The sequence below is a fragment of the Engystomops pustulosus genome, chromosome 1 (genome assembly GCF_040894005.1).
Source record: "Engystomops pustulosus chromosome 1, aEngPut4.maternal, whole genome shotgun sequence".
Taxonomy (NCBI): Eukaryota; Metazoa; Chordata; class Amphibia; order Anura; family Leptodactylidae; genus Engystomops; species Engystomops pustulosus.
The window spans coordinates 262,812,854-262,830,522 of NC_092411.1; the positions used below are offsets into that span (position 1 = coordinate 262,812,854).

The 17,669-nt window shown below is 45.9% G+C and overlaps 1 protein-coding gene across 1 annotated transcript; it reads right to left on the minus strand.

The window, feature by feature from the left end:
* Positions 1-3,129: 3,129 nt before the first annotated feature.
* On the minus strand, positions 3,130-17,167 carry PACRGL (parkin coregulated like). Its single transcript, XM_072126020.1, has 8 exons — positions 17,013-17,167; positions 16,313-16,470; positions 14,866-14,933; positions 13,212-13,302; positions 8,568-8,702; positions 7,692-7,799; positions 6,301-6,381; positions 3,130-4,269 (listed from the first exon to the last, which is right to left on the minus strand). Exons 2-8 carry the CDS (start codon positions 16,451-16,453, stop codon positions 4,213-4,215), a joined length of 681 nt encoding a protein of 226 aa, XP_071982121.1. The 5' UTR covers positions 16,454-16,470; positions 17,013-17,167; the 3' UTR covers positions 3,130-4,212.
* Positions 17,168-17,669: the final 502 nt, after the last annotated feature.

Here is a 17,669-nt window from a genome sequence, read left to right on the forward strand (position 1 = left end):
TACACGACCCCTTTGTTAGTCCCTCCTACCGATGGTTACGTGGCCAGTTTTCTACAGGTCATTGGGTGGGACCAGACTAAGGCTACGGACGATGTTTATACGGCGTATATACACTCACCGGCCACTTTATTAGGTACACCTGTCCAACTGCTCGTTAACACTTAATTTCTAATCAGCCAATCACATGGCGGCAACTCAGTGCATTTAGGCATGTAGACATGGTCAAGACAATCTCCTGCAGTTCAAACCGAGCATCAGTATGGGGAAGAAAGGTGATTTGATGCCTTTGAACGTGGCATGGTTGTTGGTGCCAGAAGAGCTGGTCTGAGTATTTCAGAAACTGCTGATCTACTGGGATTTTCACGCACAACCATCTCTAGGGTTTACAGAGAATGGTCCGAAAAATAAAAAACATCCAGTGAGCGGCAGTTCTGTGGGCGGAAATGCCTTGTTGATGCCAGAGGTCAGAGGAGAATGGGCAGACTGGTTTGAGCTGATAGAAAGGCAACAGTGACTCAAATCGCCACCCGTTACAACCAAGGTAGGCAGAAGAGCATCTCTGAACGCACAGCGCACAACTTTGAGGCAGATGGGCTACAGCAGCAGAAGACCACACCGGGTGCCACTCCTTTCAGCTAAGAACAGGAAACTGAGGCTACAATTTGCACAAGCTCATCGATTGGACAGTAGAATATTGGAAAAACATTGCCTGGTCTGATGAGTCTCGATTTCTGCTGCGACATTCGGATGGTAGGGTCAGAATTTGGCGTCAACAACATGAAAGCATGGATCCATCCTGCCTTGTATCAACGGTTCAGGCTGGTGGTGGTGGTGTCATGGTGTGGGGAATATTTTCTTGGCACTCTTTGGGCCCCCTGGTACCAATTGAGCAACGCCACAGCCTACCTGAGTATTGTTGCTGACCATGTCCATCCCTTTATGACCACAATGTACCCTGTAACATCTGATGGCTACTTTCAGCAGGATAATGCGCCATGTCATAAAGCTGGAATCATCTCAGACTGGTTTCTTGAACATGACAATGAGGTCACTGTACTCAAATGGCCTCCACAGTCACCAGATCTCAATCCAATAGAGCATCTTTGGGATGTGGTGGAACGGGAGATTCGCATCATGGATGTGCAGCCGACAAATCTGCGGCAACTGTGTGATGCCATCATGTCAATATGGACCAAAATCTCTGAGGAGCTTCCAGCACCTTGTTGAATCTATGCCACGAAGAATTGAGGCAGTTCTGAAGGCAAAAGGGTCCAACCCGTTACTAGCGTGGTGTACCTAATAAAGTGGCCGGTGAGTGTATGTCCCTGATACACTTCTATGGCCCCATGGCACTGTTCCATAGCCCGTAGAGAGATAGGACATGTCCTATCTTTCTACGGAATACGGCGCCATGCGTTGTTTATTCCTATGGAGAGGAGCTCATCCCTGCTCCTCTCCGCAGCACCGATGTATGCCCATGAAGAGCGAGGGGGAATGCATATCCATTTACACGGCAGAGCCAAGAGTCTAATTTCCATATTCTTAATAAGTGTTTATAAGCAGTATTCCAGCATTGCAGATCATCAGAAAAACGGAGACAGAAACTTTCCTAAAAGGCTCGCACGTAGATGTCCTTTAAACCTAATGACAAATATTAGGGTGCTACTAGCCCTTTAAAACTCTCCAGATTTTTCACAGCATCGTTACCGTCACCAGTTTCCCACTCTTGGCAGGTCGGCATTATCCCATACCTCCTGTCTCTCCGCCTATTAGCTTGGTGTAAATTCCTTTTGAAATGTTAATGTTGACGGCGAGATGACAGCGGAGGAAGTGAAAAAATTTATTAGATCCTAAGGAATCGGAAGCCTTAGCTCAGTGCAGCAAAACATGACAAAAAGCCCTGAACGGAGAACTGTGTTATTAGCGCTTCAGTGGATGCCAACAGCATCGAGAGCAATACGAGAGGGGGAGGGAGACCTCCAAGAAAACCTCCTTACAGGACATTGTATACACTATCACCTATGATAGAAATTCTGTGAATTCAACTGGTCAATGTGTAGAAAAAAAAAAGTAAGTAAGGGGTTAATTCTATTTAACCCCCCCAACAGGATCACGAGTTATGAAATGTATGAGTAAAAAGTTCTACAACTTAATTTCTTTGCAGATAGAATCTATAAACTTATTATTACTTAAAAGAGTTGTCAGCTTTTTGGATAACCACTGAAGGGTCAGTATTTGGTGGGAAATATAAGTTAATGTTATACTTTTTCCACAGGAGGAGGGGGGGGGGTAAGTGTCTGGGTCCATGTTGGAAGCTAGGGACTAGTTTGGATAACATCAAGTTCATTGTGCATGTGGCATCACCTATGGTCCACAGGAGTGGTCTTCCACGGTGCCCACCGCTTATAAAATTTTGCCAGTGATCCCCAACAAATTGTTATAAAACTCATTGAACCTGAAAGGGGTTGGCCCCTCTTTTACATAAGTTGACCATGTGCCATTACTGCCTTAAAGGAAATCCACCATTTCAAAATGGTAATTTCGAGCCAAACATAGCTTTACACAGGGGTAGGTAAGGTGATGCTGAAGGTGGTCTTGATAAGGCACCGCATATACAGTTGTCAAAAATCCGATTTATACACTAGGCATGTGACCCATTTGGTGCTCCTAGGCGCACAGTGTGCGGTCACTAGCATAACAATGAACGCACCTTGCATGCTTGAAACTCCTCCCGAGAGCCGCTGATGTCATCAAGGCCTCCAAAGCACTGGTGCATGCGCACTGTATCTTCATTTTGCACGGCCGTGATATAATAATCCCTGAATGTTTACTTTAGTGCTGACTGCAATCTCTCAGTGGATCTTTGTTTACATGCCTGCGCAGTGATGAATAGGAGAGGCTGCAGCAGGAGAGTTATGACTCATCCTGTTTCCTCTTCTCCCTGTGTCGGTCAGTGAGATGGACTCTAAGCGAAAGAGCCACAGAGGGAGCCGCCATTGAAAAGTGGTGTTCCCCTCCTCTATCCTGAGGCATTAAGGATTATGAAGTGCGAGAGGCAGATACACACATAACAGCACACAAGAAGGAAACAAGCCTCCACGGTAGTACTTTCTACAAATGCAATAAATATTTTAGTAGAATGATTTTAATGGATAGAAAAATACTGAATTACATCTCAGAAGCTCAGAGGCAAATACTTATACACTCAGTTTACAAAATGATTCCACAGCGAAGAAATCTTTCATTCAGTACAAATACGAGAAATAGAGAAGGATGAACCTTAGGTGGGAAGAAATCCTGGGCAGATACTGGGCTTAAAATGATATAAAATGAGTGTCTGAGAGCAATGATTTTCCATGTGAAGGCACACGGGGATCTGCAGAGTAAGTACTAGTATTGTAGGCAATGGGATACGTAGAAGGTTTAGGTTTATACACCAGTATCTAGGGCTCACCACTCAACTATTATTCACTCCTTTTGTACTTCTTAAAGGGATTGTCCAGTGGCCGTATATCTAATAGCAGTATAGTAGCTTTTGAGTAGATAAAATGCAGGACATAAGTAGCATTCAAGCACAAACCATGTGTAGGCCTGGAAGCCTGACCACAACAGAGGGAAGGTAAGTGATACCCAAAGTTCAGGCACGCACCTTCCACCTATATAGATGGGATATCCATAGAATATGTGCTGCATATGGGATCTGTGGTTTAATAAGAACTGTCACAAGAAGAGATGCATTTCATGTGTAGTTGTTGGGTCGCTCTGCTTCGATTTAACTTAATATGCAGTAACAAAACTTGGCCACTACAGGAAGAATGGAGCTGTTCTTACTCCTGAAGATTCTGGAGACACTTAGTTAGCAATATAAATAAATCTATTTTAAGCTATTGCAGTTTTAATCAAATAAAGTTCAATCTTTGAAGAATAGTAGAAAAAATATAGAATTCTTTGATATACCTTGTACTCAGTTCATCAAGTAAATACTGATGGTCTCCCCGGGATGATAGCAAGTTACATATAACATTATATATATCATTGCGTTGTCTCCATAGGTATAAAATCTCATATTTGCACAACTCTGAGGGAAACACACATTTGGGTTAAACACAAAATAAAGAACTGCTGCGGTTTGGTCTCCGCTTCATGTCAAGAGGCGACATCTTCAGGGTGACATCAGGACTGTGGCTGATAACATCCCTGTGCGGCCACACGTCAGCTGTATATGGAGCAGTAGGTTGGGATTTTAGATTTGATGATTCCGAGACTTTCCTTGGAGAAAACAAGGAAAAGATAAACCCAACTTTCATTTATGTTAACTGTAAAGGGGGTGGGAAGAGGAGGGTGCGGGAGGGGGGTGGGGAGAGGAGGGTGCGGGAGGGGGGTGGGGAGAGGAGGGTGCAGGAGGGGGGGGGAAGAGGAGGGTGCAGGAGGGGGGGGGAAGAGGAGGGTGCAGGAGGGGGGGGAAGAGGAGGGTGCGGGAGGGGGTGGGAAGAGGAGGGTGCGGGAGGGGGTGGGAAGAGGAGGGTGCGGGAGGGGGGGGGGAAGAGGAGGGTGCGGGAGGGGGGGGGAAGAGGAGGGTGCGGGAGGGGGGGGGAAGAGGAGGGTGCGGGAGGGGGGGGGGAGGAGGGCGCAGGAGGGGGGGGGGAGGAGGGTGCAGGAGGGGGGGGGGAGAGGAGGGTGCAGGAGGGCGGGGAGAGGAGGGTGCAGGAGGGGGGAAGAGGAGGGTGCAGGAGGGGGGAAGAGGAGGGTGCAGGAGGGGGGAAGAGGAGGGTGCAGGAGGGGGGAAGAGGAGGGTGCAGGAGGGGGGAAGAGGAGGGTGCAGGAGGGGGGAAGAGGAGGGTGCAGGAGGGGGGAAGAGGAGGGTGCAGGAGGGGGGAAGAGGAGGGTGCAGGAGGGGGGGGAGAGGAGGGTGCAGGAGGGGGGGGAGAGGAGGGTGCAGGAGGGGGGAAGAGGAGGGTGCAGGAGGGGGGAAGAGGAGGGTGCAGGAGGGGGGGAGAGGAGGGTGCAGGAGGGGGGGGAGAGGAGGGTGCAGGAGGGGGGGGGAGAGGAGGGTGCAGAAAGGGGATGAGTAGGAAGAAAGTGCCCATTCCCAGCAGCAGAGAGAGAGGAGTAGAAGTAGGAGCCGAGTCCCGGCAGTGGAGGGGGAGGCGCATGTGTAGGGAGTAGCAGCTAAGACTAAGCAGCGGAAGGGGAGGAGTAGGGAATAGAAGCTGGCTAAAAGCAGCAGAGGGGGAGCGTTAGGCTACATTCAGACGAAAGTGTTCCCACCGTGCGGCACACGTCGTTGCACAGGAGAGGATTAGGGGGTAAGCGTTGCTCGCCCCTGCCCCTCTCCATAGAGATCTTACAGGGGAAACATAGGGCACGTGCAGCACCATACCGCTCCGTACGCCCATTGCCGGCCTATGGGAGATGTATATACGTCCCCTAACGGTCGTCTGGATGTAGCTTTAGGGAGTAGGAGTGGAGTTAAAGTGGTGCAGAGGGAAAAGTAGGGAATAGGAGCCGAGTCCCAACAGCAGATGGCAAGGAGTAGGGAGTAGGAGGCAAGTCCCGGCAGCAGATGGATACGAGCATTGAGTATGAGTCGAGTCCCAATAATGGAGGGGAAGGAGTAGGTAGTAGTAGCTGAGTCTCAGCAGTGAAGGGGGAAGAGAAGGAGCGGAGTCTCAGTAGTGAAGGGGGAGAAGTAGGGAGTAGTAGCTGAGTCTCAGCAGTGAAGGGGGAGGAGTAGGGAGTAGTAGCTGAGTCTCAGCAGCCCAGGGGGAGGAGCAGGGTGTAGGAGCGGAGTCCCAGAAACCTAAGGGAAGAAGTAGGGAGTAGGAGCTGAGTCCCAATAACAAATGGGGAAGAGTAGTGAGTAGACACCGAGTCCCAGCAGCCGAGAGGGAGGAGCAGGGAGTAGGAGCTAAGTCCTAATAATGTAGGGGGAGGAGTGGGAACTAAGTCATAGCAGTCATTGGTCTTGTCTACTAGAGCAATACATTTTCCTCTGTATTACAAGCGGCAGTATGATTTATTTTGGGCACTACATTGTGTATGTGTACAATATGGACCCACAACTGGGCCATGGACAAGACCTCTTTACAGGAAGTGTACTAGGGATAGTTACACACTTGTCTAGCAGATGTGACTGCATTTACATGGTCTGGTGAGATAAAAAACAGCTCTGCCCACTCCAAGTACTGACCCGCGTTGCCAGGTTGTGTCTCCAGGAGCAGTATTATTGCTGGTGAGGGTCGTGGACCTGTAGGGTGGAGGAGTAAAGGGTAATGGCTTCTGAGGGTACAGCACATTTACCTTTCCCCCGTACTGCTCCAGCTTCTGTAATGCAGAGGTGACTCCATCCTTAAATTTTCTGTCCATTAATCTTTTGGAAAGCTACAAAGGAAAAACAAGGAAACGGTGACATCAGCACATCGCCTAATATAGCTAGGCACAGCCATGATCACGTATAAACCTGGAGGAGAACATCACTCTGCACATGTAGTAACATTTTTTGTTTCATTTTTATCCAAAAAAAGTGGATAACATAATAAAAGACACAATAATTTACTTTTCGTTCCCCCTCCATTCTACTTCTACATTTCCCAGTCTTCTGGCCTTCTGTGACGAACATTGAGAGACAATTATTCCATTTTGTTGCCTGTAATTGGCATAAAATACATGATTTAAAGGGGTTGTCCAACCACATCACTTGTGGAAGGGGATAACTTGCTTGTCAGTGGGGTCCCCCATGGATCACGAGAATGGGGGTCTGTTGTACCCCAAAGGTGCTGGTGCAGCTCTATTCATGTAGGGTATAATTGACCCCATAATCACGATCCATGGGGGTCCCATCACTAGGATCCCCACAATCATTTAACTAACTTGAAATGACTGGACCACTTTATGTTGGATACAACGTCAAAGACAAAGATGGAAGAAAAGACCAAAAAGTATGGATTTTTAATTTTTTTTTTTTTAAACTTGAAGTTAACATTGAGCCAAACAAGGGTCAACTCTGTGCTCAATATTGGATCACATAGAATCCCAATTACCATGAATAGACTGAGTAGAATAGAAAAAACCTGTTCAAAATATAAGGTTTCATAACTTCACACACATCAACAGGAATGTGAATGATTTTTAAGTGCGAATAAATAGAGATGAGCGAGCACTAAAATGCTCAAGTGCTTGTTACTCGAGTCGAACTTTTCCCGATGCTCGAGTGCTAGTTTCGAATAACCAACCCCATTGAAGTCAATGGGAGACTCGAGCATTTTTCAAGGGGACCAAGACTCTGCAATAAAATGTGTTATTTTATTGAGAAATAAGGAAGTCAGTCCTGTTTCTTCGTTTTTTTTATTCAATGGAATATTCGTGGAACTTCAAAAAGGAGAATGACCCGTGTTACATCTGCAATGTGTTCTTCACACATATTGATCTTCACATACTATTGTGAAGAACACCTTTCTGTACTCATGTCTTCTGATAAGTTATCAGATGTACGGAAACATCTGCAATGTGTTCTTCACTGAAGTACACATTGCAGATGTTTCCATACATCTGCTAACTTATCAGAAGACATGAGTGCAGAACGGTGTTCTTCACAATAGAATGTGAAGAACAATATGTGTGAAGATTCTTCGTACAGGCGGTCGCTGTACTGTGGTCCCGTACAATCTACACTTACGTCTCCTTCTACTTACACTGGTCAATAGGTTCTTCAAATGAGTATTGAGAGCCGGCCCCACCACGGCGCTCAACTGCACCAAACCATTCAGTCCTCTTTCAAAAACTCCCCCGTCAGCGTGAACCTGCATGTCAAACACAGAGAACCGACAGTGGAAACACCAAAATATTTTAATGTGTCTGCATCACAAGATCAATTTAAGAGAATGTAATATCTGCCATGCTGTCTGTACAGTCTATAGAGATCCATGCGTCAAAGACATCAGACCATACGGTTTTTAAGGAACTGTACAACACAGGCTCTCCACAGAGGGGGGCACAAACTTCTATCACAGTCCAGACTGTTACACTTTGCCATAATAAAACAACATCGGCGTGAGCATTGTAACAATCGAGTGCCTGAATTTTGTGTCACAGTTACTACTTGTAGTTAGACAGATTCCTGTCACACAGTTATAACTCAGCCTCCCTGACTGTATACTTATGGTTTATAGAACATAGATGGAGAGATAATCATTGTGGAACACAAGCACGCAGGGATGGTTTTGAAGTCTTTGTAGCATGTACTAATGCAAGACACTATCCTGACCTCCATATGGTGAGTAGGAGCCTTTTGGCTACATATGGAGCCTCCATACATCGCGTTAAGTGTAAAAGCAGGAACACTTCTGATCTGTTTTTATATCGCTTTAAGATTCTGCCTGGATTATAAAGCAAAATGGGATACAAGAGACATTTGTTGTAGCCCTTCTGGCATATCCTAGGGTTATACCATTACTGAAATCTGGTTAGTAATCTCCTCATTGCCCGAGTTTGTCTTATGGCAGAAGTCGTATCGTCTATAGGTTTGCCTGAATATGTAATGATGTGCAGGTATGAGGTGTGATACCTACCAGGGCACCTTTCAATGCAGCGGCCACTTTAGGCAAGATGGGCAGAGCTTTATCGGCAGCGCCGGGAACCATAAGTAACTCCTTGAACCCCTCCTGGGATACGAATGTGTAAGGGTGTCTGGTTTCTTTAAGTCCCTGACATGAAAAGAAGAAAAAACAGAAAAGTTTCAAAAACAACTAATACAGAACATAGTAGAGACGCCGAGACACACAATAACATCACATCCTCCATAATACCTGCTCCTATAGTAACCAGCTGTGCAATGTGTGTGACTCAATGGGGCTATTAACCCCTTCTATTTCTCTACAACTTGTTTCATATTACAGGAAATCTACCATCAGATTCCATCATGATAAACTGGGGACAGTTACTCATAGATCCAGTCACTGTGACTGTTAATGTTCTCATTAAATGAGAAAGTGTTGTAGCCCAGTAACTTGATGCAAATTATGTAGGTATATATATTATTTTCTTCCTGTCTGTCACTGTAAACTATGTAGGCACAGATATTACCGCTGTTCTGTCTGTTGCTGCAACTTATATAGGACCAAATAGTACTACTTTACGCTTGGTCGCTATAACCGAGCACAGGGCACAGATAGTACTATCATACCTGTTTCTCTTGTAAATGATGCAGGTGTAGAAAGTATTGCATTTTAGTAACTCAGGGTTGCGGTCACACGTTGCGTTTACCGCATGCATTTAAAACCGCATTGGAATAGCTGAAGAGTGATTTGCCTAATTAAACAGCTGTTAACACTTGCGTTTACAAAACACTTGCGTTTACAAAAGTGTTTACAAAACGCAAGTCTTAGCGCTTGTGGATGTGTTAACAATGCGTTTACAGTTGCGTTTTGTAAACACCCCTTTAACTCCTGCCCTGACAAGGACAGTCCACATCTGTCCTTATCACTAAAGGTGTATGCCCACTGTCAGCGTCACTTATCCCTGACGCGTTTCGTCATTAGACTCCTCAGAGGGATAGGAACGAATATCGCCTTCCACACTTTGCGGTTAGGCGTGCATGGAGCATATCAAGTTCGATGAAAGCATGTTATCCAACAGTGCTTAAGGAGATTACTGCACCTCTCCTGTCCTGGTGGTGGACCCGGAGAGTATGTGTGCAGGTTGGCGGTGGTGAGCGCCACAATACAGGCACTTCCGCCTCATAAAGACCAGAAGCCCCGCCTCCGCAACCTGTGATTGGGCGCACCTCCATCCCTCCTTAACTGCTATAGGTCAAACCTATATCTCTATCCCCTATGTCCCCATCTCTAGCATAAATTGTGTATTCCACCTATATTGTCCTTATCCTTAGCATAAATATGCTGTGTATCACTTTAAATTTGCTCCATTTAAAATGTTGATCCGTTGGGGCATCGGGTTCACAGTACTACTTACCTACTCATTATGTTGTCATCAAACGTTCACTAATATCTGCGATTGTGTATTGTACATAATAGAGTTCAGGTTTTATGCACTAAGTTTAGTCCGATATCCACATCGTTGTTGATCTGGTATCCTCTGTAAGATTCTGTCATACCACTAAGAGTACATTCACGTCCAGCACGGGGGCTGGACGCATCAGCGTCTCTAGGAGACGTGACCCATAGACCTCCCCCATCTGATTCTGCGCATGCGCACTCTCCTCCGCCTTTCCGTTCTGTTATGAAGCAATAGTTCTCACTCAGGTCCGTCTGAGAAGATGCTCTCAACGCGGTCCGCCGCGCGCATACGACGGACAAAGGTTTGACCTATAGCAGTTAAGGAGGGATGGAGGTGCGCCCAATCACAGGTTGCGGAGGCGGGGCTTCTGGTCTTTATGAGGCGGAAGTGTCTGTATTGTGGCGCTCACCACCGCCAACCTGCACACATACTCTCCGGGTCCACCACCAAGACAGGAGAGGTGCAGTAATCTCCTTAAGCACTGTTGGATAACATGCTTTCATCGAACTTGATATGCTCCACGCACGCCTAACCGCAAAGGGTGGAAGGCGATATTAGTTCCTATCCCTCTGAGGAGTCTAATGACGAAACGCGTCAGGGATAAGTGATGCTGACAGTGGGCATACACCTTTAGTGATAAGGACAGATGTGGACTGTCCTTGTCAGGGCAGGAGTTAAAGGGGTGGCCTCAGGGACAGGACAGTTCAAAGTTGCCCCCACTACCTACCCGTCAAGCTTGGAGACACTGGAATCATGGTAGGAGACCATCATCTATTGAGTTAAGGTATTCCACATTGATTTGCTCTCTGTGTTATCACATACATACACTTCCGCATGGGTATCGGGTGTTGAGTGCCCAGTGTTACCCCTGTTGACATATTTATTTGTATCCACCTAAAGGTGGTTTTTTATGATTGATTAATAAAAGCTATATTTTAATAATTTAACCCTCCATAGTACTACCCCCTAATTGCTGATTTGACTTTTATACTGGAGGTTCGTGTATAATCTATATTGTATTTCTTCGGCTGAACATTTATGAAATGATGCAGACAAATACACAATACATAGGAAATAGAAGAGCCATTAATCCAACGCTTCGGGAAGAGAGAACACGGAGGCATGGAGCGCACAGCGGCGTCTGACAGATACATACAATGTCTGCGATGGGACGGGATTGATCTCTGCAGTGGATGATGGGTGCAAGACACCTGACAATAATTACCAAACTATTCTCGTGTTAAATGACAATCACTCACTGAACGTAGGAGAGAAACGTCACGTCCAGACTACTCAAGAGTGATGATGTACAGAGCTATAAATATATTACATAATGAGAAGGAAATGCTTAAAGGTTTCATAGATTTTCGATCTGTTGGCCAAAGGTATATAAAAAAAGAAATTACTGAGTTAGACAACCCCTTTAAATGTTTATACACAGAAAGTAACCTGTAGACCCATGAATCCAGGTCATGAAATCAGTGACACCACCACCAATCACTAGAGCCGCCAGTAGGGGGCGCCCCAAGCACTTGGACAAAGCCCTTCCCAGGCTGCAATTCACATCATAACCAGCAGAGTATGGAGCAACACTAATAGGATTTTATGTTTCAATATCACTAAATCATTTTGGGTGCAAATTTACTTATCTGGTCCTGTCGCGATCCCCGATTCGGATGGTCTGACGAAGATTAAGTTTGGCGCGATTCACGAAGCTCGTGCACCCAAGTTCCTGCACCCGTCGGAGTTCACCTTCTTCTTCCAGATGCTTGTAAGTGTGTGTCTTGCGACACAATTCTAAATGTTAAATCCAGTGTGTAGTCTGAATCCGTCGGGTTGTCCGAAGGCCCGCTACCTGATTTGTGTCGCGTGTAAGCTGGCGCCGATCCGTTTGCCAAAAAAACCCCATTAAATGCGCCGCGAAACGGAAATCGTCAGGAAACCCGACTAAAATGCGTTCCGCGGACCCTTAGTAAATGAGCCCCATTGTCTTGAAAACTTTGTTTCTAACCCCAACCCATATAATGTGCCATTTCCTGCAGCCCCCCAGTCTATACTGGCCCCTTTTCTGTAGCCCCTCCTGATAGTGCTGCTTTTTCTGGTGTCTGTCTATGTAAGAACAGCACTACAGAAAAAGGGGGCACTGTAACACCCTTTTTGTATAGCCCCACACAGATCTATACACGCAGTATACATACAAGATAGGTTACATAGGTTTGTTCTTAAGTTGAATTTGTATGTAAGTCGAAACTATATATTTTATAATTGCAGATCCAGACAAAAAATTTTTTTGTCCCAGTGACAATTGGAGTTTCAAAATTTGTTTCCTGAATTCGGACCAAGGATTATCAATAAAACTTAATGACAGACACCTTAGGCTGGCGCCACACGTAGCGCTTTGTATGCGCTTGCAGACAAAGTCGCGTTTCTATGGAAACGCCGATGCAATCGGGCCGAGGCCGCTCCGGTGGGCGCGACTTTGTCTGCGTTTGCAAGCGCAGACAAAGTGCTACGTGTGGCGCCGGCTTTACAGCTGATCATTGCAGTCTGGGAATATAGTAACATCCAGAGAGTTCACAGTGGGCAGAGGGGTCCGTCTGTAATTAGGGGTCGTCTGTAAGTTGGGTGTCCTTAAGTAGGGGACTGCCTGTAATGTTCCCTTGTCTTTGGCCTTTTCACTATGAGGAAAAAAAAAAAATCATACTGTAAATACTCAAGTATACGCTGAGGCTCTGAATTTTACTACAAAAAAAAAAAAAAAACTGGGAAAACGAAATGTCAAAACATGTCTGATTATAACGGGGCCTGTACTGGAGGGAACAAAGCGTTCAATGTCTGCACTTCTCTTGTATACACTTTAATAAGTTTTGGGTGCAAGAAGGGAAATACATTCCTGCTGGAGTAATTTCTTCAAAACTATTGGTTCAACTTTCACCATGATGTGCACTTCAGGCTATAACTTCACACCAGGTGGATAATGTTTTGCAAGACACATACAACTGTATGAGTAAATGATGTGTGACTTGTGCCAAATCTGGATGTAAAGGAGCCCATAGAACCTGGAATAGTGGTCGGCCGAGTGCTAGCGACTGTCTCTCTTCAATTTCTGAACTATCACAACTCAACCTCGCAAGATAATATGGGACAAGACACTGTAAGGCCCATGGAAAAGCATAAAATCACAGTCATTGGCTTACCTCAGCTAAAGTTATGAGCAGAGGGTCGAATGGTATCATTTCTGGAGAACGTTCCCATTGTAACTTGTGTTTTACAGAGCCATGGACCAATCTGTGAAACACACATAGTAGATGAGTAACAGCACTCACAATACACAACTTATACTCATTACTGTCTCAACAATATACATTTTATAATGGGGCTGGAGTCCTAGTTTAATGCATGCCCCAAACTTAAAGGGGTTTTCCAACTTGATGACAGGTCATCAGTCGCTGAATACGGGCAAATTGACACCCAGCTACTATTGCCTGGTTACTATACTATGAAAAGATTCAAAGATAGATGTCTCCATCCACTGCGCAGTGGGCGTTAAGAGGTACTGCAGGCTTAGCTTCCACTTGCATCAAATAAAGGAAGCAGCTAATTAGTGTTTCAGCTGTCAGAGAACCCCCATATTGACAAATATTGACAAGAAATTGAGGGAGGAAATTGGGATTGAGTCACAGAGAGTGCAACTGGCTGTAGGAGATGAATTGAGAACGGTGGATACGGTGATATCTATTATACACAGATATTACCTGAGTCTGACCTCCACCAATCAAAAGATATGATACTGGACATGTCACCTACAAGGCCATACAGTTATTTCATGTGTGACCAGACAGCTTTATAGGCAGTTACTAGTGCACATTGTAATAGATTTGCCAGGAGGTGAATGCCAAAACTAGAGAGGAGCGGACTTCAAGAGGACCTGTCAGGTCAATAAAACAATCTAGCCGCACACACTAAAGGAAACAGATACGGAAAGCTATGAAACGCTGAGGATCGTAGTGGTCCGATAGAGGGACCTAGCTTCTGACAGTCTGGAGTATTCATGAGGGGGTGGTGACTGCAGCATCAAATCTTACAGTCAGCGCTGGGATTTTGTATGTGGGTGGCGGCCCACTGGAGAAGCTGAGAGAGGCGAGTGCCTTGGACGGCGCCCACATGAATATGCCAGACCGCTGGAAGCGAGGTCGGTTGATCGGACCGCCATGTACCTCAGTATTTCATAGGTTTTCGGTATGTTCCAATAAAGTTAGAAATTTAACAGAGCAATAACTGGGGGAGGGCTAGTGAGATTCTTCCTTTAGTGTGTGCAGCTAGATTGTTTTATTGACCTGACAGGTGCCCTTTAATGTCTATTCTCAGGTTCAGCCACCTGACCCTGACATATTGCCGGCCGAACAGCTGATATGGCAAAAGAACACCCCTAGCAACTAGCCATGGCTAGAATCGGCCTGGAGTTCCGGAGTGCCTGAAATAAGTGCAATGCCTTGGCAACCGCTAGGAAGTGTGATTATTTTTCCCATGCTGAGTGGGAGTGGAGTGAAGAAGGATACGGAGTATCACACTCACTATAGCCTATCACTGCTCACGTCTAAACGGTAATAGCGCAAATCTACACCTGGTGCATTGTATGCCAGCGCAGGCGGCTACCAGATATATGAGGAGGCTGCCGCCTGGTGATGTATCTGCCGGTGTATGATAAATGTCCCCATTTGTCTGTCTATGGAGTACAGAGAGGACAAGCAAACAGCACAGAGGGACACGCTGCCCACAAGTCCTGGCGCTGTCACTTCTGGCTTCTTTACAGCGGCTGTTTATGTAAAAACGTACAAAAGCTGAAGTTACCTGCATGGAATCCCTCCTTTAGAATATATCGCTGCAAAGGCAGAGGAGGAGCGCTGGGTCTCAGCAAACTGCGAGCAAACAGAGACACAATAAAAGTAACGGAACCGAAAAATGACAACACGGGGACTCCAGGTATTACCCCATGAAAAGTACCAACCCCCCTTAGGTAGGGGATGAAGTGTCCTTTCTAGAATTCCCTCTTTTATGTGATATCTCACACGTTTAACCAATTAAAAAAAATACATTTCAAAATTTTAAGTGAATGAGCTGAGAAGAGTCACTTTTAGAGGTTATTGGAGACGGTTCTATTCAGATGTGCTCTATGACGCCTAGAACCTTAGTGTAAGCGTAAAGATAAGAATTTTGCCTTTCAAATCACACCAGGATTCTCCATAGTCCATTCTCCATTCTCAACCGGTGGTTATCAATGGGACAGACATTGAGGCAGTGAAATCCTATAAGTACTTGGGTGTCCTCCTCAACAATAAACTGGAGTGGGCAGAGAACATAAATGCACTTCACAGGAGGGGTCAGAGCCGGCTACACCTGCTGAGGAGGCTGAGGGCATTCGGAGTGCGGGGGGCTCTTCTTAAGAGCTTCTTCAACTCTGTAGTGGCATCAGCCATCTTCTTTGGCATAGTCTGTTGGGGAAGCAGCATCTCAGCGAGGGAGAGGAGCAGACTGGACAAACTGATTAGGAAAGCTAGTTCTGTCCTGGGGGGTCCTCTTGACACAGTGCAGGTGGTAGCTGAGAGGAGGACACTGTGTAAGTTGAAGTCTATTCTGGAGAATAGCTCCCATTCCTTGCATGAGACTGTGGTGGCATTGGGGAGCACATTCAGTGACCGACTGCTTCACCCCAAGTGTGAGAGGGAGCGTTATCGTAAGTCATTCCTCCCCGCTGCCATCAGGCTGTTCAACAAACAAGGCCCAAACAGAAGTAACCTGCGCCCCCCACCTAACCAGTCCCTGCAGGTCCCATCCACAGACTAAACATCAAACTGTCTCTTTTTTGTCTTTTTATCCCCCTTTTCTTTTTGTTCATTTATCCCTAATATTATTGTTGTACTTCACTCTCTGTACCCTCTCTGCTGCTGTAACGCTGTGAATTTCCCCACTGTGGGACTAATAAAGGATTATCTTATCTTATCTTATATAATACAGGTATGTAGGACATCTTCAAGAAGGGTCTAGATGCCTTTTTACACCTGAATAACATTGATGGTTATGTTATATAGAATTGTTTCCCCTAAATCCCTTCCTCATGCAATCCCTTCCCTTCCATGGTTGAACTTGATGAACAAGTGTCTTTTTCCAACCGTATAAACTATGACGTAAGATAAGCTTCTGCTAAATCCTGCAGTAAATGGGCGCTCCTATAGAAAAGTTGCTCTCAGCTGCCTGTATGCCAGATCATTATTCTGGATCAGGACCTTTACCTACTCACCGGGTCTATAGTCTTGGGGTTCAGCTTATCGCTTGGCCTCACATGACCTGCACCGGCCGCGGTTGCAGATGCTGAAGGAGCTGGACTGCTCTTACTTCTTGGCGCTGTACTTCTGGATTGTCCTCTTGAAGACGCTGACATTTTTTGACCATAATTCTCTAGGGAGAGGAGAGGGGGATGTGATCTAGTGGGTACAAGAAATGCTGGTATAGAGTCCTGAGAGGGGGCATCACATCACAGCTTATATGGTGCACGTAACCACTGAGCCAGTCTATAGCGAGGACGTGATGGGTCCAATGTGTACATCGCCATGGCCTATGTCACCTCCATAGTATAATGCATCATCAGAAAGGATATCCCCACCAATCAGCATGGAGATCAGTGTAGGGAGATAGATGGCTCCAGCCAATGAGCTGACACCCAGCTTTTCCACAGCCAGGAATGTGTTACATAGAGGAATGGGCACAATCACACTCTGGGAACGCTGAGACCCTGGAAAAGTGTCTGGGAAAGCTGAGTCCCTGGAATTAACTCTATGTAAACTGTAAACGAAGCCACATTTCCAGTCACCCAGCTTTTCCCAGTACAGAATGTCATGATTTCTATGTCCTCCAATGAGAGTAATGCTTCAGCGGATGAGACAATGGGGTGAGCCTGCAGGATGTGAGGGGACAGGAGGACACTTATCTTCGGTACTTACCGCGCCCGGGATCACAGAACCAGCCCGGCGGCCACCGCACTAACCTTCCCTATAGCCATAGCAACCACGGCCGCCGCTCTACGGCGCCGCGAGAGGGACAAAGTACCTCACTAAGCGAAGCGGCAGGCCTGGGCGTTCTCCAGCAGTTCTCATGTAACAGGACGACTGCGGGAAATGTTGGAGCAATGCAGGTCTATGTCTTATCCCAAAAGTCAGGGTGGTCTTGCTTTTGAAAGGTTGTCATTTTTGCATGCATCTTTTTTAACGTTTTTGCAACTTTTTTACATTTTAAGAATAAAATGTAGCTTTGTTTTTTAATTGATTTTTTTTTAAACATTTTCTTTTTACAATGTCTTTTCACTCTTTTATAGTCCCGCTAGAGTCCTCAAAACTAATCTGAACTTTCTGGCCTCTCAAAACCTTGCTTGGCACTGAGCGAGTACCCGAGGCTGACTACCAAGCCGAGAATTCAGTGGAAAATACAGGTATGACAGAGCCCACTGCCAGGTATCAGGGGGGATTATACATCCTATAAACCATGAAAAATGAGGTATTTTGGAGTGTTTAACCCTTTCATGACTGCCATGCGAGGCTATATAAGTCCTAATTGCACATACCCCAAATAAACAGCACATGTATAACAATGGCCCACTTTAA